This window comes from Anarrhichthys ocellatus, unplaced genomic scaffold, assembly GCF_004355925.1.
Source record: "Anarrhichthys ocellatus isolate YVR2014 unplaced genomic scaffold, GSC_Weel_1.0 scaffold99, whole genome shotgun sequence".
In the NCBI taxonomy this organism is placed as follows: Eukaryota; Metazoa; Chordata; class Actinopteri; order Perciformes; family Anarhichadidae; genus Anarrhichthys; species Anarrhichthys ocellatus.
The window spans coordinates 851,591-875,905 of record NW_022280129.1 but is presented as its reverse complement, the minus strand read 5'-3'; the positions used below and the strand labels follow the sequence as shown (position 1 = coordinate 875,905).

The window sequence follows — 24,315 nt, the reverse complement described above, 5'->3', positions numbered from 1 at the left end:
AAAGAGACTCAAATGACCACAAAGACACTCTAAAGACCACAAAGAGAATCAAATGACAGCAAAGAGACTCAAAAGACCACAAAGAGACTCAAAAGACCACAAAGAGAATCAAAAGACCACAAAGAGACTAAAATCACCACAAAGAGAATCAAATGACCACAAAGAGGCTCAAAACACCACAAAGAGACTCAAATGACTACAAAGAGAATCAAAAGACCACAAAGAGACTCAAATGACCACAAAGAGACTCAAAAGACCACAAAGACACAAAGAGAATCAAATGACCACAAAGAGAATCACATAACCACAAAGAGACTCAAATGACCACAAAGAGACTCAAATGACCACAAAGAGAATCAAATGACCACAAAGAGACTCAATTGACCACAAAGAGACTCAAATGACCACAAAGAGACTCAAATGACCACAAAGAGAATCACATAACCACAAAGAGACTCAAAAGACCACAAAGAGACTCAAATGACCACAAAGAGAATCAAATAACCACAAAGAGACTCAAAAGACCACAAAGAGACTCAAATGACCACAAAGAGAATCAAATGACCACAAAGAGACTCAATTGACCACAAAGAGACTCAAATGACCACATGACCACAAAGAGACTCAAATGACCACATGACCACAAAGAGAATGAAATGACCACAAAGAGACTCAAATGACCACAAAGACAATCAAATGACCACAAAGAGAGTCAAATGACCACAAAGACAATCAAAAGACCACAAAGACAATCAAATGACCACAAAGACTATCAAAAGACCACAAAGAGACTCAAATGACCACAAAGAGACTCAAAAGACTACAAAGAGAATCAAAAGACCACAAAGACAATCAAATGACCACAAAGACTATCAAAAGACCACAAAGAGACTCAAATGACCACAAAGAGACTCAAATGACCACAAAGAGAATCAAATGACCACAAAGAGACTCAAAACACCACAAAGAGACTCAAATGACCACAAAGAGAATCAAATGACAACAAAGAGACTCAAATGACCACAAAGAGACTGAAATGACCACATGACGACAAAGAGACTCAAATGACCACAAAGAGACTCAAATGACCACATGACCACAAAGAGAATCAAATGACCACAAAGAGACTCAAATGACCACAAAGAGACTCAAATGACAACAAAGAGAATCAAATGACCACAAAGAGACTCAAATGACCACATGACTACAAAGAGACTCAAATGACCATAAAGAGACTCAAATGACCACATGACCACAAACAGACTCAAATGACCACAAAGAGACTCAAATGACCACATGACCACAAAGAGACTCAAATGACCACAAAGAGACTCAAATGACCACATGACCACAAAGAGATCAAATGACCACAAAGAGACTCAAATGACCACAAAGAGAATCAAAAGACTACAACGAGACTCAAATGACCACAAAGAGACTCAAATGACCACAAAGAGAATCGAATGACCACAAAGAGACTCAAATGACCACAGAGACACTCTAAAGACCACAAAGAGACTCAAATGACCACAAAGAGAATCAAAATGACCACAAAGTGGCTCAAAAGTCAGCCCCAGTCTCAAGGTGTCCCCCAAGGTTCACTACTCAGTCCCCTCCTCTTCCTCCTCTACCTGCTCTCCCTTGGTGACATCATACGCCACCATGGTCTCCATTTCCACTGTTATGCTGACGACACCCAGCTCTACATCTCCACCAAATCCATCACCGCCACCACCCTCCTGCATCGACACGCTCCCCTTAGATCCGCTGACGCCAACCTCCTTACCCCCCCCTACTCTTTCCAAGCATCGGACCTGGGGGGACAGGGCCTTCTCCATTGCTGCCCCCTCCCAAAAACTAGATATACATGGTTTTTGGCTGACATGGACAATATGACGTATTGCTGTATTTTCAACTGCACCGCAGTAGAATGAACTCATTGAGGCAGCTGCTAACAGGTTATTGCTTTAATATTTGAACGCTGGGCGCAAATTAAAGGAACTGTCTTTTACTGAAACTAAAGTACATTTTACTGCTAATGCCTTCTGACTGTTACGAGACTATGATTGTAGACTGTCTGTACTTGGGGATACTGCTGCATTTACAAAAGTAAAGTCATTTCCCTGCTGCTTTCTTCTTCTTCTCCGCTTTCTCAGTTTGTGGTCATCCTAGAAAGTGTGTTAGCCAAGCTCTCCAGATACGATGAGGGAACACTCTTCTCCTCCTTCCTCTCCTTCACAGTAAGTAGCACATATACTGTACACACTACCAACAGCATTCTTCCTCAAACACATTTCAGCAGATACTCACCAGCTTCATTGTTGGATGTGCATATCAGACTTTTCCGGTGCGGTGCACCAGGTGACCAAAGGTTTGTGTTGCTGTCATCAAAATGAAATCACTGATTTGGAAGTTAAAACAATACAATATTATTATATGAGACTGTTCACATACGGACACTTGCCATCACTCTTTAACACCGTGGGTACCCCTTGGGGTCACTTCAGTGTAGGCAACATAACTACTTGTTTAGGTTAGGTTCTAAACAAACTTATCAGGAAGGCCAGCAGTGTGCTGGGGCGTCCACTGGATACGGTGGAGGTGGTGGGAGACAGGAGGATGATGGCTAAGCTATCATCCCTGATGAACAACACCTCCCACCCCATGCAGGACGCCCTGACAGCTCTGTGCAGCTCCTTCAGCCACCGGCTGATTCACCCCCGGTGTGTGAAGGAGAGGTACCGCAGGTCCTTCCTTCATATACATACATATATATATATATATATATATATATATTTTTAGATCTGGGGGTTCTCTGGCCCGATACGGGGCTACCTACTGACTCAGCTCTCTATTAAAAGATTGTCGAGCTGGTGTTCTGTCGAGGAAACTCGCCTGGCTCTGCTAACTACCGTTACTCCTGACGTCTAACCTGCTTCCTCTGGTAACGCGCACTCGGCCGAGGGGCCACCCTGGCCGGGCACTTCTACCTAGTCGCGTCAGTTATGGCAGCTTTCCTCTTCTGGATCCGGGCTCTTGGTAAATTGCCAGGTTAGATTTTAACGGCTAGGATTACAACTAAAACCGTAAGGGACTGTTAAGTGGACCGGTCACCAGGATAACCATTCAGAACTCTTGTTGTTAAACATACAATAGATTTAACTTTTTACTGCCACGAGGAACTTTTACTACTTCAGCAAATGAATTCTCTTGAGCAATTTACTTTAAATGCAGATTAGATATTTATTGCAGGATATTAGCAGGGGCACAGCTACAGCTCACATAAAATAATACTGTACTTGATTCGATCAGGTTACAATTTCTTCTTAGATTATACTCATTAATTTTCGATGCCGAGGCGGCTCGGTGGAGCTGGATTCACGATGTAATAAAAAGTCCTTTTGGGTTTTTTAGGAGCGAAGGCCAGGCCAGGCCTGACCTTCGGCTCCTCCTGCGCGGCCAATGAAGTCCGTTCAGCGATCCCTCAGGCTCAGTACAAAGTCTTTAGGGCGGCTGCGTCCATCTGTTGTCCGGTTGTTAAAGTCAAACAGGGGGGAGAGGAAAATCTCTGTCTTTCAATCTTTGTCCAGGAACGGCTGTCTTCTTTCCGTGAACAGAGACGAAGTCCTCCGATGCGGCTGTCGAGGTCCAGTGTTTCCTCCGTGGAGCACTTGGGTGGCTCCCGCGTTGAATCCCCTCTTGCTCTTTGCAAGTCTCTCTTTTTATAACACTTTTGGGCTCTCTCTCCCCCCCTCCCCAACACTTCCTAACTCGGCACATGATTATCATGACATCATTGATTATGTGTATGTGCTGCGAACAACACCCATCTTTCTGTGTGTGTGTGTGTGTTCTGGAAACTACCTAACTTCCCTGTGTGGGTGCTCTCACTTCCTCAATGCTCTGAGCGTGTGTCAGGTTACACCCATGTATGTGCTCGGACAACACTCCAACATCTGTTATGATCTCAGCCTTTAAGGCCCCCACCCTGCTTACATCAGCTCTTTCCACACACACACAGACTTCACTTTACTCAGATACACATACATTATTATTATCAGTTTTACATTTGTTAAATCACTTCATAATTCTACGTACTACACACTTGCATTAATATGATTATTAGATTTCATCCTTTAACTATAAGTATACCCTTTATGTCCCCTTAGCCTGATTCACATACCGAACATGTATTCCTTCATTTAAGGCAGCTCTCCTGGGATCTCAACTCTCTTTTTTGACAATATATACTGTATATCTATAAACATCGAACAAAAAGTTCGGAAATTAGTGTTTGTTAGACTATTTCTCTGTTGTAACGATGCTTCTTGGCAATGAATTTTATACCGTTGGAAAGCCTGTTTATTTACCTTTTAAACGCTGCCCCATTTGTAAGGAACATGCATTTCTGGGATGAGCAGCACAGCTGAGTATGTGGGTTGCGCCCATGAAAAATTTGCCAAATCTTCTCTGCCTGAACATGTGGAGGAACGTTATGTTCAGCGATGAGTCCATGACAACGCTTGCCCCCACAGAGCGGTTTATCAGAGACTAGCTCCAGAATTTGGGAGTAGAGAGGATGGAATGGCCTGCCAACAGTCCTGACCTCAACCCAAGTGAACACTTGTGGGACCAGCTGTTCGTGCTAGAGTGACCAACACAACCACGTTGGCTGACTTGCGACAAACCCTGCTTGATGAGTGGAATGCCATCCCACAGCAGTGTGTGAGCAGGCTGGTGACCAGCATGAGGAGGAGGTGCCTGGCTGTTGTGGCTGTGTATGGTTCTTCCACACACTACTGAGACTCCTGACTGTTTGTTAAATTAATAAATTGTGAAATTGCGAATATGTCTTGTTTCTTCCTTGTAACTGATAGACTTCAATCATCCAATCCACCTAACAAGAGTCAATAGCAACAGCAGAATAAGCTGTTTAGCATTGGCAGAGAAGATTTGGCACATTTGTCATGGGCGCAACCCACATACTCAGCTGTGCTGCTCATCCCACAAATGCATGTTCCTTACAAATGGGGCACCGTTTGAAAGGTAAATAAACAGGCTTTCCAACGGTATAACATTTATTACCAAGAAGCATTGTTGCAACAGAGAAATAATCTACCAAACACTAATTTCTGAACTTTTTGTTCGATGTTTATATATATGTATGTATATGTATATGTGGTGTGTGAAGGAGAGGTACTGCAGGTCCTTCCTGCCGCTGTCAGGCTGCACAACCAGCTGTGCTCCCAGTAGAACACACAACACAAAAGAATCGGTGCAATATAAATACACTGTGCAATACTACAATTATTCTGTCTGTATATATAATGTTTTTTAGTTTCAGTTATATTTGAGTTATTGTGGATTTTTGACTTAGTTAAAATCCTTTATTGTGTATTACTTATTTATAATACTTGTTGTGTCTCTTGTTTACACTATCCACTATGCTGCTATCCTGTAAATTCCCCCGCTGCTAATAAAGGATTATCTTCTCTTATCTTTAGTAAAAGATCCAGGTTATGGTTGAATTGAATACAATTGTAACTTCAGTTGCGTGGCATATGTCACATACGTGTGCATGCAAATGAAGTGCTGTACGTAACATACTAACGTAACTTAAAACAAGTCATCGTTGACTTTTGGTTTCACACGGCTCACAAACAGTGGTCTCCTGGGTGAAAATCCTGTGTTTGACACATCCATCCACCCATGAACTCCTTCCTGTGAAGACTTTGTGGCTCTTTATACTACATGACCTGAATTCCAGCAATTGCACTGATGGTCTAATATTGCAGTGGATGGCTTTGCATTGTAGTTACTTGAAGCCCGGTGCCTTTCCTCCTGAGAGGCCTTGTGCGTCGGATAAGACGAGGACGACCGTGACAGAACGTCGGTATTTGATGGTGTGGCAATGAGAACGAGCTGGTTGTAAACATTAGATTTGGCAGATTTACCTTCAAATTTAACTGTGACCTCCCATAGTTGTATATATTCTTTTATAATGAATGTGTACATACATTGATGACAGTCTTTATTTATTACAGCAAAAGATCTCCTGTTTGATCAATTCTGGATCTTGTTAATTTGATCACATTACAAAAAATCTTTTAAAAATACATTCAATAATAAATCCTGCTCTCTTTTAAAATATTGTTGTTTTTTCCCTTTAATGAACATTTTGATACAGTTTGACCTTTTTTGAATTCATCCTGAGCACCAGATAGCTTAACACCTCAGCTGGTGTCCCAAGGAACTACACAGTCCTGCTTATTGAATGTGCGAGTGCACTTTTGCAGTTGAAATGACCACATGAGTCACTTTAGCCACTTCAGCAGGTACTAAACCACAGGCTGTACAGTCTCACCACAGCAGCCTTTGTCCTGAAAAATGGTGCCACAGCTGGAGACTTGACTGTTTTTTCACCCACCTCTCTCTCCTTTATGTCAAGGTGAAAGCTGCCTCCAAGTATGTGGATGTACCTGTAAGTGAGACTCATTTATTCCTCCGTCTATCTCTTTATGTGTATATATGCAGCTTAAAAGTCTTCATCAATCAGTTCTGTCTCCGATAAAATACATTTATCTATGAATTTGCTTTGTCAAGTATGTTTAGGAGGAAACACCATGTCCTGTATCCCACGTGTGCTTAGGTTTAAAACACTTGGTCAAGGTTTGAGACAGATGGACTCATGTTATAATATCCAAAAAGGCACTATAATCTCAATCATGCTTTATTTTCTGAAAGTGGAGAACAAATAAAAGATGAATAAACTAAAAACTCCAGAGGATTGTTTGGCTCACTGTGCGATGGCACGAGTATCCCTTTTCTGTTTATGAAATTTAAAGAACTGATTTTGATATCAGGAATCAAAATTGAATCGTGAGACTCCCAAAGATGTCCCCCCTACATCAGGAGGTGGTCTGGTCGGGATTAAACCAAATCCGTAGTTTGGCCACATTCTTCAGAAAAATGATCCTTATCAGTACCAGCAGTAAATGCAGCTTAAAACGCACAACAGACGAGCGCTCTTTGATGCAAACGTGCATCAAACTAATGCAGGTTTTTAGATGTTCTTAGAAATTGGATGTTGCAAATTGTTTTTTGAGGATTTAACACATTTGTTAGCCCTCAAAGATACACACAACGTTGGGAAACAATAAATGTGAACGTCATTAAACATCACCAAAAGAACTATGCTGGCAGAATGTATTTGCTGCCACGAATGATGTGTATTAGTATGTGAGGGTAACTGTGAGGAGGTGCAATAACATTAACAATTTGTCCCGTGAGTTGCTGAATTAAATAGCTTAATTTTATATTATTATTGTATTATATTAAACTAAATATAATTTAACCTTTTTCGCATTGATGCAAAAATGAATTGACAGCCATAAGCAACATGTACAACTTCAATTGTTCATTTCACTTTAATCTTCAGAGGAAAAGCATCAGAATGAAGCCATCTTGTTCCCAAGTGCTGCGTGTGTGTTTGTTTCTCGTGTACAAATATTTGACCATGCTTTCACATGTCGAATCATCATCCAGATGGCAGTGCTTGTCATATTTCCACATCAAATGTCCCCCTGTTTCCTCCCCCAAATGTCCATTCATATGCATGTGGCCAGACACTGACAGGCAGCCATGCCTCGTGCCTCGCTCTCATGCAGTACACATCGTGAGTCCATGTTGTACAACACATGCCCGTTCTGCTGTCAGGGTGGGGGCGGCGGTGTTTGTGCGTGGGTGTACGCATCAGATCTGTATTAGCTGCCAACACTTGGGCCGTAGCAACACGCCGAATTTCAAATTAATGCCTTGTCAGTGAATGTGACGGGGCACTGTGTTCACGGGCAGGGGTCGCCGTTTCCAGCTCAGCCCGCTAATTGTGTCCTTAATGTACAACATGAGAGTTTCGCTGGTAAAAAAGACACTCATTTACACATTGTTAGTGTCACTGCAGATGTGTTGACTAAGTTTAGTAGCAGTTAGCGGTGAGTTCTTTGTGACTTATCCAATCGGTGTGAGTTTGAGAAAAGAGAGACGACCTGACACCAGACTGAGTCGTCTTTTCTTGAAAATGATAAGACATGTTGATGTAAGAAAGAGGAATAACGCATTGTCCTCAGTGAATAGATTAGATTTAGCCTCCTAACAATCTGCTCTCCCCATTTAAACCCAACTGAGCGTCTCCAGTGCCCCTGGTCCCTTTGCACAGGCCCAGACTGAGCGTTGGTCCCCAGCAGAGCTCAGCTGAAGCTCACGGCCGCCCTGTAGTCCAAAGTCAACATTCCTTTTCTCCAAATAGATACTGAAAGTTTCAGAAAACCATCTCAATTTAAATGTAAGTCAAATTGGCGGCCATTTAAATAATGTGAAACACATTTGTCACCTAAAGCAGTGGTTCTCACCCCGACGATTGTGCCCCAAGGGGGTCACAAGATCATTTCTGGGGTTGTGGTATACGTATGTATATATATATGTATATGTATATACAGTATGTGTATATGTATATATGTGTATATGTATACGTATATGTATATATGGTATATGGTTGTGGAGAACAAATAAAATAGCCTTTTCAAAATCAAACAACATATTGTAGACTGGGTACCAGTGTACCAGTGATAGGATTTGCCTCAGAACAGATTTCATTGAGTGTGTGTCCAACACTGAGGTTTGTATGGCTGCACTATTCCATCCAATGACTATTCTACATATTCAGCTTGACATATTATGTATTTATATTATCTCTGGTATCTCCACTATCTCAATAAAGTTATGGGTACTTAATGTTTTGTTGTGTTATCCTTCAAAGGGAATATTCATATATTCCTACTATATTCCCTAAATGTCTGGGTCGCAGGACATTTTATTTGGATCGCCAAAGCAAGTAGCAGAATATCTTGCAGTCTTTTATTTAACATGTGTATGTGCAGTACACCTTTCAGCCACATAAGGGAGCCTGAATGTTCGTATAGCTCTGGTAATTGTAGCTTACGTACGTATAACATTGAATCTAACATGAAAGGCTAACGTAGATTGTGTTTGTTTTAATGATGAGAGGGAATGAAAAGAATGAGTCTGTTTACTCAAACTAAAAGCATTTCCTCAGTCTCATTTATTAAGTAGTTAACGTGTGTATATGTTTTCAATAACATTGTGATTTAACAAAAAGGTGATGTGGAGATGGCAGTAAAGATGGTCAGCAACGTTCATTCAGGCACAAAGTCCCTTTCCTCACTACTTACTTGATACCACCTGATGGTTTGTCATCTTTAAAAAGTGGGTGCCCAGAAATACAGTTTTAGAAACACTGGTTTAGCAGATTTGATTCCAGTTAAACATGGTGAAATAACATTTTGACACCAGGTGGCTGAGCAAAGGCATTTCTCTCTGTCTCCTTCGTCCGTTGCAGAAGCCAGGGATGGACGTTGCAGACGGTTACGTGACATTTGTCCGTCACTCCCAGGACATGCTGCGGGAGAAGGTCAACGAGGAGGTGTACATCGAGAGATTATTTGATGTAAGTAAGCTACGGCGCCTTCTCCTCCATCAAAGGGAGGCTTAGCAACGACACGCTTTCATTTACGCCACCTGTGATTATCTGCAGGAGGAGATTAAAACAAGTTCTAGAGAGAGAGGAGAGGAACCAAAGTCAAACCATTACTTATTTCATCTCCTCTCCTCATTGTTCGTTCAGACTGAAGCTCACACGGAGTGCAACTCTGCCACACTTTGTACTTTTGTCATTTTCAGAAAGCTTTGAAAGGAATATATGATAATCTGAGTTATGGTAAGAAGCAGTAATGGTAATATTAAATATTCAACATGATTTCTTTTTGGCAATATTTGAGATGTAATAATATATTCTGGTATGTTTGGCATCTCGTATCTCTGCTGTAATGTAAAGATGAATTGTGTTTGTGATGCTGTACCAAGAGGTGTGTCTGTTAGCACCAAACTCACAGGGAGCTGTGCTTCTTGTCTGTCTTTCTGCCGACATCTCGTTCAGACTCGTGTCTTTTTGGGTCTTTGTGAGTCACTTTGTGAAGCTGACTGTACTTACGCATCAGTGTACTGACAAACTGCAATCAACTCAAGCTGTAATCAACTTGCAAAACAGTGCCATGACACTGTTTGCCTCCATTACGTGAGATGAGGTCAAGTAACACCAAAAACAATCAGTAAATCTCTAAGCCCGGCCGCTGAGCCTCCCGTTGGGTCAAACTGGAGGATTTCTCTGGAAATGTGCTGAAACAATCCCTGCAGTGGGACAAGTTGCATTTCCGCTTCTCTTTTCAATGTCAGACCTATTTCCCCCTTTGTCTCATGGTGCTGGTGTGCAGGTTGTGTTGATCTCGAGGAGGGATTATCCTAAGCGTCGCTCTCTCTTTCTGAGTCAGCAAACAAGAATCAATTGAAAAAGGGGCACAAAAGATCACTTTGTGAGATGGCTGAGCAGCAACCAGATTTACAAAGATGTTGTCCCTCCTGCTACATTTCAAATTGAGATTGCTCAATCTTTTTTGTCATAATTGAGACACACTGTAGACACACATATCTACGGACTGAAGAAGTAAGGGTCTGCAGCTGAAATGTGTCGACTAAGGTAGCAAATGTGATAAAGTTGCTGCTTTTGTGGAGAAAAAGTAGCTGGAAGCTCATTAAGATGCGTGTGGCCTACGTAGAAAACAACTGTTCTGCTGTTCTCATTGATGTATTGGACATTAGCTCTGTGTTTGGGCTTCCAGCCAGCAGGCAGCTGGGCAGATCAAACTGAGCCACGGAACAAAAAACACAAAGCTAAACTAAACAGTGCTTACCGCTCGTGCTCCCGTCAGGAACACCACTATCAGACAAGTATAGGGGCCAGAGAGAGGATGTACAGTATCACAGCAGCTAAATACTCTGCTGGGGGACACCACACTATGCAATAATCTGGAATTACTGTGCAGACAGTAATCTGGAATCTCCAAGTGAACAAGATCGCAAACATGTTTTCTTCGACTCTCAGCCAACATCAAGTCCTTTCAGTTCTTGCCTTCATCTCATCTTGTGCAGGGCTCAGACTGAAGACTCCTTTGAGCTAACCCAAAACAATACATCTCTTTCTTAATGTACTCACATTCTAATTATAGCATCAAAACATTCATTACAACAAAATTGCCATTAGATCTTATTTTTAATTTATTGTTAATTGCTTGTATCTGGGAAAACAGCACCATTGCTTACAATGAATAAAAGACACGAGCAGTCACAAAGCAGTACATAAGGCCCCACATTAGAACAACTTCTTCTGAAGAGAAAACCAAAATGATGACCCCAATTCTTTTTTTATGAAGGTCCATTACACTTTACAGACCCTCTTCCTGCACTGACAGTACTGTACTGTACAGTACTGTACTGTACAGTACTGACCGTAGTTTTCAACGAGGGATTATTAGCAACTCACTTTCAGTTTGACCTCCTAATATGGTGCTTAAACTGTGGACTTTGATGGAGTGATCTGACCATGTTTGTATATCTTGAATAAAGTTTGTGAGTAAATGTGACCAGAATCTATCAGAACAATGTCCATAAGACCCAAGTGGAATCAACTTTAATGATCCTTTAAATCAGTGATTGTAAAGTCGGGGCCGCAAGGGAAAATACTACTACTACTACTACTAAATAATGATAATCTATTATAATATGAAACATATCAGAATGGTGTTTGCCCATCTCTGTATTTGCCTTCCAGTTAGTGTTGTACTGTGTCGGTCTGCGTTTGATACAAAGCTGCTCTGCTCCTGCAATTTATATAGCTAGCTTATATAGTTAGCATTCAGACACACACATACACACACATACACACACACACACAGACACACACACACAAACACACACACACACACACACACACACAGACACACACACACACACACACACACAGACACACACACACACAGACACACAGACACACACACACGCACAGACACACACACACAGACACACACACACACGCACAGACACACACACAGACACACACACACACACAGTTGTTAAATGTTGGTAAACTAAACAAACAATGTTCATAATGGAAAAGCATCAATCATTCCGTTACGTCTAACAGAATAATTAAAAGAATCCAAATATAATTATTATTGCATTAATACATGTCAGCACATTTAAAGACGGCCACCTGTCATAAGCTAATGCTATTTGGGGGCCTTGGCATGAAAACGATGGTAACCCCTTCTTTGAATGATGACTAGGATGATTAAATAAATAATAAATATCAATAAGCTGCAGCATTATTTGAATCTGAATGAAGGTTGAAGGGACGAGGACCTCTGCAGCGGATGTAACTGTCACCTCGTCGTCCTGGAGACTCTGCAGACTGAACAGTGAAGGCGTGTATGCATCTATCTGTGCGTGCCATTGTGCTGAATGGAGGCCTTGAGGTGTAATCCGTCTCCTGTCCTCTTCCTCTCTGGTGGTCCTGACGGAGGGTGACAGAGAGGTGTCCGGTGCTGGATGTTTGCCGATCGTTGCTGCATTGTGACCCGTTGCTTTGCCATGTATCCTCTCTTGCTCCACGAGCAGCTGCTGCTGTTTGTCTCACCCCGGCTTCTCTTTGTTGTCATTCCGTGTTAGCTCTCCCCGCTGCGTCACCGAGCACCGGCCAAGGTGTCTCTGGCTGCTCTCTGCTGCTCTGTTGTGCTTTTCTTGTCACTTGTCTGTTTTTTTTTCTGGTGGCGACTTACAAGATGGAACATTATTGTTTGATTCGAGACTTTACGGAACAGAATAGTTTTTCTCTCTCCGGAATCATTCTCAGTGGCATGCCTTTAGTTCTGCATTCTATCTCATTCATCATTATACAACTTCTATACATTTCTATGAAAATAGTTTTGAGTGTTATGGCAAAGGGAAGAGTTTAGTAAGTGCTGTAGGACCTTGATGCAGCAGAAGCAGCAGTGTTGACTGATGTTTGATTCAAACATCAGTCAACCATATCTAATTGGTTGCAATCCTCGTCTGACCCGATACAGTGGCGGGCCGTGCGTTTTATACCTGGGCCTTCACTGCTGTCCTGCAGCTGAATAATCTCATTATGACGCCACAGCTACGGTTATTATTTGTTTCGTGTAAAAAAAACACCTTTATAGCGCCACCTAGCATCTGTGTCAGAGTGATATCCGGCCAATCCACAGACGAGGATTGTAACCAATTAAAGTGATACAATGGCGACTGGGTCCGCCCACTTACTGTCAAAAAGAAAAGCACATGTGAGTGAGCAGGTGAGAGCTTTGCCAGCAGAAGGGCAGTGATAGAAGTTAGAGATAGAGATGCTCCTCCCACTCAAAGCATGGTTCTCTCTTGTGGGCTTCCATTTAGCTCGAGAGCAGAGATATTCTACACGGAGTGATGTGAAAGCGCTCGCAAAGGTCATTTGAGTGCTGTTTGAGTTGAACGTGCTGGGCCTCTACACACACACAGATCTCGTTTGTGCTCGTGGATTTTGACATTGATTTGCCCTCATACAAAATTCAATAAAACTTCCTCAATTGTGCAAAACATTTTCTAAGACCGTACGAAGCGGTTTTTGCTTTGGTCAGAAAAAAGTTGATGCGCTAAACAGGATATGAATAATTAACTCACAAGACTGATCTGCTGTTTCTGCTCGCAAATGCTCGTCTTTGTCTCCCTACAACATGAAACATGAAACATGAAAACAGGCCACCAATGCAGATACCCAACTGTGTGTGTGTGTGTGTGTGTGTGTGTGTGTGTGTGTGTGTGTGTTGGGTTTGGGGGTTGTCGTCCTCCAGAAATAAGGTCAGGATGGACTCCCCTTAATCTTTGAAAAGACAAAACTATAAACAAGAAAGAAAGAAAAGTAAAATAGACAGCTGCAAAAACAACAAAGTGATAGAAAAACAATTTCCAGTAGACTAGAGGGACATTATATGATGTTTGGTGACCCGCAGGACACGTTTCTTATATGCCGGGTGACAAGATTACCGTCTTTACATCTTTCAATGGGCCATAATGTGGAATGAAAGACTGTAAAGAGATTACATTTCAAATCACATCAACAAATCAAGTCCTTAAAGCGTTTCATTTCACACATCCCTGTCAAATGTGAAGATGAACAGCAGTGTGTGTTTGGTGGGCTGAGTGGAAGAGAACACAACAGAATAAGAGTCTTTATAGGAAGGAGATGGAGCTCAGGCTCAGTGGAGACTCTCTGCACGTGCCTCAAAGTCATTTAGCTCTTAAACATGTTCGTCTGTGCTTTCCTCCAGAGACAATAAACCTGAGGTTATATGTCATTTAAATTGGGGTTAAGACATGCATTTATCTCAAGATGCATATAATATCTAATGCAGTAAGCAGATTATTTCACCACGGCCTCATAACTTCTAAATATGTGTCACCGCTCACAATGTGACGCGTAGAGTGACAGCAGACTGGCCTATGTGATCCAATGCTGATAATGTTAAACAAACAACAGCGTCTCAAGAAATCACTCATAACTTGAGACATATTAACGAGTGTTAATCCTCATGTTCTGACACAGATTGCCGGGTAGGGGGGGACATTTTGAACTGATATTTGACCCACTTCTCTGACCAATCATGTGGGCGGGGGAGGTCACACTTGTTGTTTTTGCTTCTTCATAAGCATAGAGTGTTACTTTTTGGTTTTTAAATCAGATTTACTTCATGATATTTTACTAACCACAACCCTGACCAGCAATCCAATCATGGGATTCTTTTTAATATTGTATTTTCTGCTGTTGTGAGAATGACTCTGCAGGCGTCTGAGGCATCATGATTAAACTCTCATGGAAATCCCCAGCAGAGAGGTAGCTGCTGTGAAGTTGCTTTGATTTTCTGAATTGTTGCTCACATTTAGTCCATATGAAGCAGATACAGACTTCTGGTTTAATGTTGGGAAGAACACTCCAGACTAAAAGATTGCTGTTTTTAGGACAACTTCCCATTGACTTGTGCTATTTTTCTCTCACATCATTATAAAGATATAAAACAGTGATGTCACATGGAGGAGCCCCCCTCCTGTGCCTGTGGATTGGCAGACCAGGATGGTGGATCCCCTTTTTAAAACAGGAGACCAGAGCATGTGCTCTCACTATCATATTGCTGAGGGTCGTTGGGACGTCAAAGCTTGGATTCAGGAGGAGCAAAGTGGATTCCCTTCAGGTTGTAGAGCAGTGAAGCAGCTCTTTATACTTGTTGCGATATCGGAGCAGAAGTTTGCCCATCTGGTTGCAGGTGCTGCAGGAGTAGGAGTTACCAGAGCAGTTACTACGAGCTATTCGGTCCTCATATACAGTAGCTCTGTGAGAGCTATTGAGAGCTTTGTCTGCAAATAAAACACGTTGTCAGTGGGCACTGAGCTCCACCATGCAGAGCCGTGCCTCTTAACGGCTCTCAACATGGCGATGCTTGAGAGCGACTTCACTGTCTGCTCAGGTAAACTCCACTATTTCTTTACATAGTCAGTCGGTGTTTGTTGCTATGTTGATGCTTTGAATGTTGAATGTTGCTCCTTTAGAAGAAGGTTTAGGCATCGTATAAGGCCGCCTCCTGAACACCTCCCTCTTGAGGTATACTGGTCACAACCCAGGCTCAGTGATTGGCAGAAAATGGATGGATGAATTGACTGTCTCCATTCATAGAGTAGGGACGGGCGATACTAAACTTTTTGGAATTCGATACAATCCCAGTACTTTTTATACAATCTTAACGATACCCAGACTGATCATTTCTTAAATAGGTGATGAATGTGATTTTTCAGCATAATCAATAAAGATCATTACATTCAAAGACAATGAAATTACAAACCTCGCTCATTAATAACACATGTATTACCAAAGCAAATATGAGTACAATTAAATAAAAATGTTTGTGCCACTTGATTGTCACAAATGTTGCATTCTGCTGTATTTTATCTACAGGTGTATGGTAGAGTTGAGTTTCCTCGCTGCCATTTTCTAAAATATTCGAGGCCTGGTTCTGATGTCACATTGGTTTCCACAGTCATGTGACACGTGTCAGCTAAATGTGACAGCGCTGTTTTGGCACTAACAATATACGAACATGGAGAAAATGTTTGAAAGTGATGCAGCCACCCACAAATGTGTTCATATCATTTAATTATTGATATGTTTTTAAAGGAATCAATGAACTTGTGAGTATTGAAGTATCAAAACCATAGTATTGATCTGCTCATCTCTTGCCGAACAGTTATTGTTCCAGGTTGTATTCATGTGCTTCAGTCAAAGTATTTCATACTCTATCCTGCAGTCAGCTACGTAAACAGCAAGACCTTTCATGTGGCTCACTCAAATACAAAATAACAACTTCTATAGAGCTTTAGGCCCTGGTTCCATGGTTTGCAATGTGACGTTTGTGATCCGATGCACCAGATTGTAACTAAGCTGTGTCCATAAATGTGTGTCCACGCTTCAATGTAACCTGTCTGATCGGATAGTGATTGGATATTTTTTGTGGTCAAAGAGTGGCTGTAAAATGGAGGATAAAAGCATTTCATTACGTAACAATTTTTTACAATAAAAGTCCCCTGTCATTTTTGCTGCTTACTCTTCCTCGCTGCAATTTCAGTAGACTTGTTTTATTGAGGAATAGCTGCTAGCCGCAAACAAAGCTCCTCCGTAGACACATTTTTCCTCTAAATTCTTCACAATAAAGGCCACCTGATTTGTTTCTGAAAATCTTTTATTTTGAAACAGCAAAATTAGAATAATTGTTTGGATGGTGACCACGTGCTGTCCACACCACACTGAGATTCAAACTCAATGTGAGCCAGGCTACCTCGACATGTGGTGTGTGGACTGAATATAAGAAGTAGACGTAGTCGTCATGACGTCACCCATTGGTTTGTGGACTGCTGTTTTGAAGCCTTGAGTTTTTCATTCTGGCCGACACCATCTTGGTTTTTTGAAACCAGTGAGCAGAAGGGACCAGATTAGGACTGTGGAGGAGTAGCATAGACGGATCGTTTAGGCACTGTTTCAATAAGTTTTAGTGTATTGCCATCTGTTGGCCTTACAAATGTGTCGAAAACAACCTGCAGTTTGACATTTTGAAGATATGTGTGCATTTAGGGAATGGTGAGAAATTAATTTAGTCCCCTTGCACCCCCTCCCCGGCGTGGTTTAGTTCTTGAAAGAGTGGTTGAAGAGGGCCGGATTAAGACAGATGTGCTTAAATGATACTGAAGGGAGGACTTAGCACGGCACAGCCGGCGGATCATTGATTAAAAAAAGCCATGTCTTTAGCCTGAGCCAAATCCAGCCCTGCACTGATACACCACAGCTTCCTGCCCATGAAACCTCTCCTGTACCAGGCAACCACCATGCTAGCAAGGGGGGGAGGGGGAGGAGTGCAGGGAGAAGGAGGCAGACAGTGATGGTGCTGTAAAGCCACTTCCCTGTCTCCCCTTCCTCCCCCCCGGGGCTGCAGTTGCAGATACTGGGATTACGCAGGTCAATTATACACTTAATCTGCCTTTGCCCGGAGGGGATTAGGAGCGTAGCTCATTGATTGATTTGAAGTATTTCCGGTGACCTTGGGCAGTTATCAGATTCACAAGCGTGGTAAAATTGCACTTCTGTGTGACGAAAGTTAAAGCGCTTTTTAATGGCTGCTGCTCCCCCCGTCTTGCTCCGCTTACCAACTGCTGCATGGCTGTGACGGAGCTGAGCGGGGGCAGGGGTCAGGTTGAGCTGCAGATTGGGGGATTTGAGATTGTTGTCGTCGCCGCCGTTGTACTTTGGTCACGACGGGTGGGTTTGTGCATGGGTGGGTGCGGGGGGCTGTGGCGATGACAGAGAATGCCAGCAGACTACCGGGTTATGGAGCTGCCTTCATACCACTTGGCTGTCTGGAGACGTTTCACTTTGCCGGCTCCGGTCATGAACTGCCAGCCCCCGCGGCCATGCCAAGTGAACAGTTTAATCAACACTGAGCTCAGGCAACACGTAAACCTAACTCCAGCAGCCTGTCGGACGTCTTATTCCGCTCAAATGACTCCTTTATGAGAGGATAGACTAAAGAGGACACGTTTTATTAGTAACTATTATTAAAATATTTGAGAAATAACTGAGACATCACAATGGAGGTAATATAATGAAATCAAGTAAGTAAAAAGTAAAAAGTAAATGATAATAAGAAGTTGGAAAAGTTAATGATGGAATCATCATTAAAAACATAGAGATCAAAACAGTTAATTGCTATTATTGTGCTGCTTTGAATTAGTCAATTGTATTTCCACTGGAGGACCAATTCCACGTACAATTGTGTGTCCCATTTATATACAATGAATGATCAATAGATACATACAAACATCTGATCCCATCATTTTCTCACTGATACTGATACCCAACAATAAAACTATAATTCATTACATCAACCAACATTACTGTTGCAGTTCATCTCTGCACTCTTTCAGATCACTGCCCTATTTCTGGAGACAATGGCCAAATGACCTTTGCCTTTCATCTACAACAATATGACTGCAATACTGCATTGATGTCCTCTTGTTGTTTCTCATGCGAGTCAGTAATCTCGTTTAGGTTGAAGCAAAAATATCTGTGAAAGGATTACACAACCAATAAGGAGGAAAATAATGGTCGGAATAATAAAGAAAGGCCAGAGCAGCGTAGGTTAGATTGACTGTGTGTCTGTTCAAAACACGCTCTGAAAAGGTTTCACTTGCGTTTAATGAAGTCTGTAAGCAGCTTAGAGTCCTTAATAATTACTGAGAGAGAGCATTTTGTTGCTCCGCTTCGTTCCTTTTGGGTCTAAATCCTCTGAGAGCATTCCCAGTGCCAGGAGGAAACAGCAGAGGACACCGGGGCCACGATCACCCCGAGAGGAGGGAAATACAAGTTTAATGGAGACTTCTCCTTTGTCAAGTCCCGCTGGTTTATTGATCGGGGCCGGCAGGGTGAATTGATCGAGGACACGCATGTCATCTCTCGGGTCTCTATCACCCTTTTTACAGCCCCCTTCCCTCCCTCTTTCGCTTTGCCTTGTTAAAAAGGGAGGTATGGTGGCATTTGTTTGATTAACTTGTCTGACAAAAGTGACAGCTGCTCACGGGCGTATGTGGATGAGTGGCCCAGCGCCGCTCCCTCTTTGTACATCTGTCAGAGCCGGAGCAGGGCGAGCGGGGTGAAAAGAGACAAATTGGACCCAAAAAGAAGGCCATTCACCTTCTCTAGACCCCCCTCTGTCGCTCCACCCCTCTATCCCATTCAGGTGCTCGGCGGGACCCTCAAGTGCTTGCTGGCTTATTCCATTTTCACTCCCCCTATAGAGTTCCCTGAGCCCACAAGTGTTTTAGCCCTCTTTTTCCTTCCCTCAATCCACCCCTAAGCGGCTCTTTGTAAGTAGAATGGCTCACTTTTCTCAGGGCCCGAAGCCGGCGGCTTTTTTCTTTTTTATATTGTCCACCACAGAGCTTTTCTGTCGCTCATTGTATGTTTACTCAATGACCGGTCGCTGACCGTAATTCCAACTGTTAGGTTCCTCACAACATGGCCCCCCAACTACCTCCACCCACCGCTCCAAATATACACCCATCCCTTCTCCAAACCACCGTGTTTTTATGAAGTTGCTCCTTATTTAGTCTCTCTTGTCCACTGAACTGACACTTGCAGGTAGAAGGAGACGGCTGTTTTGTAAGAGACCCAGATTGTCGGCCTGAAAGGAAACCCAGACCTGAGATAAACATTTACCTTTCTCCTGTGTTGACTGCCATCCTGTTCCTCAGCACTCCTTTCTTAACCAGCTGCCTGGTTGAAATGCCCACTGAGCCCGTTTTGTTGCCGTACCAGCTGTGCTCAGTCTGCGGTCAATGGTCAGCCGGGGTTTGCCTTTTGTGTCGCCTGCACAATCAAAACAGTTTGAGACCTGTGAGCTTGTTGAGCCCAAACTTTGCTTTAGTCCTAATTTCAGAGTCCTCCTGCTCCTTCCTCCTCCTCCAACATACCCACTTCCTTGAATGAAAAGAGGGGGACAGAAAGAGGGGGAGAGAAGGAGAGATGACAATATCTAGCACTAGATGCTCAATCCCATTGAGCCTCAGTGAAAAGCCCCTTTCTTGTGAGTCCACACTGAGGCACATACATTTGAAAACATGTTAATGTCACTTCACACTTTTCACACACAATCTTTTAAAAGTCTGCCACTCACACACCAATGACCAAACAATAGGACGATGGTCAAAGAGAAACTGAGAAGTTTTGCATGACCATCCTACAAAAAAACGTATACTTTATTTTCATCTTAACATACAATCCCAGCACAGATAGGGAAATTTGATCTCTGCATTCCACCCATCCTAAGCATCAGGAGCAGTGGGATGCAGACACTGAACATCGACATGCAGATTGAACCGTCAATCTTGTGATTAAATAACGACCCACTCTAACCCCTGACCCACAGCCACCCCAGTACATTTATGTAGCGGCAGCTTCTGTCAGCTTTTGTCATTTTCCAAACAATCAGACACTAAAGCCAACTTTTCACAGCGATTGTCCTGATGTGCGAAGTGGGAAAGTAAGCAGCCAGTCTCTGTCAACAAGCTCTTCCCTCTGCCTTTGAGTGTGGTCAGAACATTGGAAGCAGTGGTGGGCCGTCAGGGCCTGCAAGGCCTTCTCTGCTGGCCTAAACAGAATCACAAAGTTATAGCTATTTTATAATCTAATATTTCTGTCTGACAGCGTTGGAGAAGCGTTACACATTTTATGGCTAAGAATGTTCACAACAGTGACGCTAGCCCACTGACCAATCACATCGCATGTTAATGCTGACCTATTTGTAGGCTACCTAGACAACTCTGACATGTCAAAGAATACGCCCACCATGTCAAACTAAAGATCTGATTGGCTAAGAATGGGTTTTATTTATGACTGAGCGTCTCGGTATTTGGAGCTACGCTACGCTAACCTGAGGTGGCTAACCAAGGCAGCAACACCACACCATAGCACGGCAGGACACTTACAAGCTACGATGCTCCAACGAACACGTTCACAGGAGGACCTCTGGCTGGAACTAAACCGCACGATGTTCTGTACAACCGTGTCATTAAACTCTTTGTAATCAAAGAAAGGAGGATGGACTTTGTCTTTAAGTGAACTGTCACGGCTCGGCTGTGACCTCAGCTCGTCTCGGCATCTCCCCTCTGTTCTGTGTGTGTGTGTGTGTGTGGCATGCGCGCGGCTTCAATCATCCGGCACCTGGGCTCATCTCCACACCTGCCAACAATCAGACCATCATCACCGACAGCTCAAATATCCCGGCTTCCTTCAGTCTCATCACCAGATTGTTTCGTCAGCTCAGTAATTCCTGTGCCACATCGCTGCCCAGCCACCGCCACTCACGCCACCTCATCATCCTACCTGCATGTTCCACTGACTCCACGAACAACAAAAAATAAAACCTTTTATTCACCTACCTTGTCCCGGTGTCTGCGCATGGGTCCAGAATAACCGACCATAACATGAACAGCAGCTTTGGTAAGTGAAGTGCTTTTGTGTTTTTACATCTGCAGTAGCGTTACTACTGTGTTGATGTGTCTATGGTGGTGTTATTATGATACGGTTAATATTTTTCCCTCTGATGTGAATAATATGAATGGCTTGTGCTCTTCAGTGTGCAGTGGAATACGTGTTGTAGCGCTGCAGTGTTGCTGGATTGATTTGTTGCTTTGTTGTCATATGAATATATGTGACTGGTTCTTTTGAGTTTGTTCTTGTCATTGTGTTAATTACAATGATTTTGACTATATGCATTGTCAGTTAATGACACAGTATCCCGTCATTCGTGGGGTTAGGGTTCAGACATTTGATTCTCTGTTTGGGCTGTTGTTTTCTTTAACAAAGCAGGAATTATGGTCTGGAGAAATGGGGATTGTGTGGTGATTGCTTTAGCCCAGTTTGACTCGGTAGGGAACAGCTAAACGCTGCAGGGAGAGTTTGTAGCTTGTGTGCTGCTCTTAGTTTTCCTGCTAAGCTAGTTTAGCGTAGCCTCAGGAACACACTTGCCGTGTACAATGTTGTTCTTCCAGGGTGGGTCAGACAGCATGTTGAGCGCAGTGGCTCCACAGAAAAACCATTATATTTCCCACAATTTAAGCTTCTGCATTTTCCAAATCCACTAGTATTATTCAAAGGTATTGTTCGGTTCGTAAGCCTCGTACCGAACTGTTTAATATGAATACGTGTAGTTACACCCCTAGAAACAAGTAATAACTGTAGCTGTGGCGTCATAATGAGGTTATTAGGAGGTGGTTCAACTGTAGTAGGACAGCACTGAAGGCCCAGGTATACAATGCACGGCCCGCCACTGGTTGGAAGTATCATTTTTGTCTTCAGAGGCAGTCTGGTTACACTTCATATGACCTAATCCATTTGAAGCAAACTGAGGCCTTACGCAACTTAAAAAAACTTTGCATAACTGCAAGCTGAAAATCAATGAGGGAGATGAATTGAGTCGGATGAATCGATGAATCGGGTATATTTGCAGTTGGGCTCTCGAGCTGTCATTTAGGCAGACTGTGAGGTCTGAGGGGTCTTAGCGAGGCAATGGACTGTTCTGTTCTCATGGATCTGTTTCTATTGTCGGATAACTGCACAAGTATAACAGCGATTTGATCAGGGATCATAAATGCTTCCTGCAGCATTGACATGGTTGTCTATCACCCCTTTCAGGCATTTAATTCATTCCACAAACGCGTTGGTAATTTACCTTGTTTGTCTCACCTTTGAATAAGCCCCGAGTTACTTTTATCTAAGTCACTATTGGATTGTTACTAAATTGGAGCTAGAAAACATTACTAGAACATTTCTAACATGAAGTCTGAGTTAAATGAAGGCCAAAGTAGCAGAAGGATCAAGACGTTCTTTGCCTTTGACATGCAAAAGGCATGTCATGCAACGAAGTCGCTGGGTGGAAAAGGCAGCATTGTGGTTACATGGTCTTAACATCTTAGACCACCATGAAGCCAGCAATATTAAAGGTTTTATGACTGAAAATAGCTTAATTTACTATTTTATCACTTACAGTTGAAGAGAACATGTCAGGTATTACACCTATAGTGTGTGGCGAGCTATACGACTCAAAAAACAAGTGATCACTGAACTGGAAGTGAAAGTTGTCTCCTTATTGTTGCTTTCAATTGGAAGCACCTAATCAGGTGTGTTCATGCTGACAGCTGGATGTTAGCGTCCGCACTTCAACACCAGACCTGAGATTTTTAAATGAACCAGTATTTGTGGAAAGTTCTCTGGTTTTTGGGGTTAATATTCCATTTTAGTGTGGACAGAAGGTCAGGGAGGAGAGATGCATATTCACGTTATTTATCTACACTGTAGTGGACGTGGCCTCGGGGAGCACATCATCCAGTGCAAGATGCTGAGCTCCATTAGCCTCCAGTGAAGAGGTCTTTTTATTCTCTGAGGGTCTAGCTTAGTCCTGCTGTCGGGTGACAAGATGAGCATGGAGCTGGAGGGACGGGGGCCTGGTGTTGTGGGTACTGAGATTGGAGTTTGGGGAGTGAGGGTGGGGGGGGGGCGCTCCCGACCCCACTGTGTGAGTTACTATGGTAATTGAGTGTCGTCATCAATGGGCCCACTCTGCTGAGCTGGTGAGCTAGACTAGAATAGGCCAGCGGTAGGCTCTGAAAAGCAGAGCAGGTAGGATTAGACAAGCCCTTTGTCCACAATGCAAAATGTCTTGCAGTCAGATTTAGCCCCCCCCCCAACCCCAACAACATCCTTCTATTTGCTTCCTTGTCTCTGTCCATGTGCATATACGGACTGTGTGTGAACACTAGCGTAAGCATGTGTGTTAGAAAGACAAAGTCGTGTTGCTTTATGGCACTCAGCGGCCTTCCTTCTTCTTCACAAGGAAGCCTGCCACTTGGCATTAGTGTTGCCGCGCCAGCAATCATCATTCCATGCCTCCTGCTAATTGCAGACACAGCTGGGTCTCAGCAGGACATTCTCTCCCTCTCTGTCTGTCTCTCCCTCTCTGTCTGTCTCTCTCTGCCCCCCCCCCAGACACACACACTATCATTGGGGGTCCCAATCGATAGCCATCATTACTTATTAGCGGTTGTTGGTTACAAGTAATTCAGCTGCGAATGAAATATTGAATTCATTTGGAATATGGGCTTTACTTTGATCTGTTCCTCATCTTTAATGTGTTTGGTCAAACACTTCACAAAGGGTTCAAGCACTCTCTGGAGAAAGAAGATCAGACATAAAGAGGGCTT

At 43.0% G+C, this 24,315-nt stretch overlaps 1 protein-coding gene across 14 annotated transcripts in view; it reads left to right on the top strand.

Annotated features, from left to right (window-relative positions):
• The window catches only part of cadpsa (Ca2+-dependent activator protein for secretion a), a 204,370-nt gene that overhangs the window by 159,573 nt on the left and 20,482 nt on the right, over window positions 1-24,315 (top strand). For 13 of the 14 annotated variants that reach the window (XM_031875896.1, XM_031875895.1, XM_031875894.1 and 10 more), the window contains 3 exons: window positions 2,157-2,240; window positions 6,449-6,481; window positions 9,416-9,523. In XM_031875896.1, the coding sequence (XP_031731756.1) occupies window positions 2,157-2,240; window positions 6,449-6,481; window positions 9,416-9,523 (225 nt within the window). The remainder of the gene's footprint in view (window positions 1-2,156; window positions 2,241-6,448; window positions 6,482-9,415; window positions 9,524-24,315) is intronic. The other variant, XM_031875889.1, reaches the window with a different exon arrangement.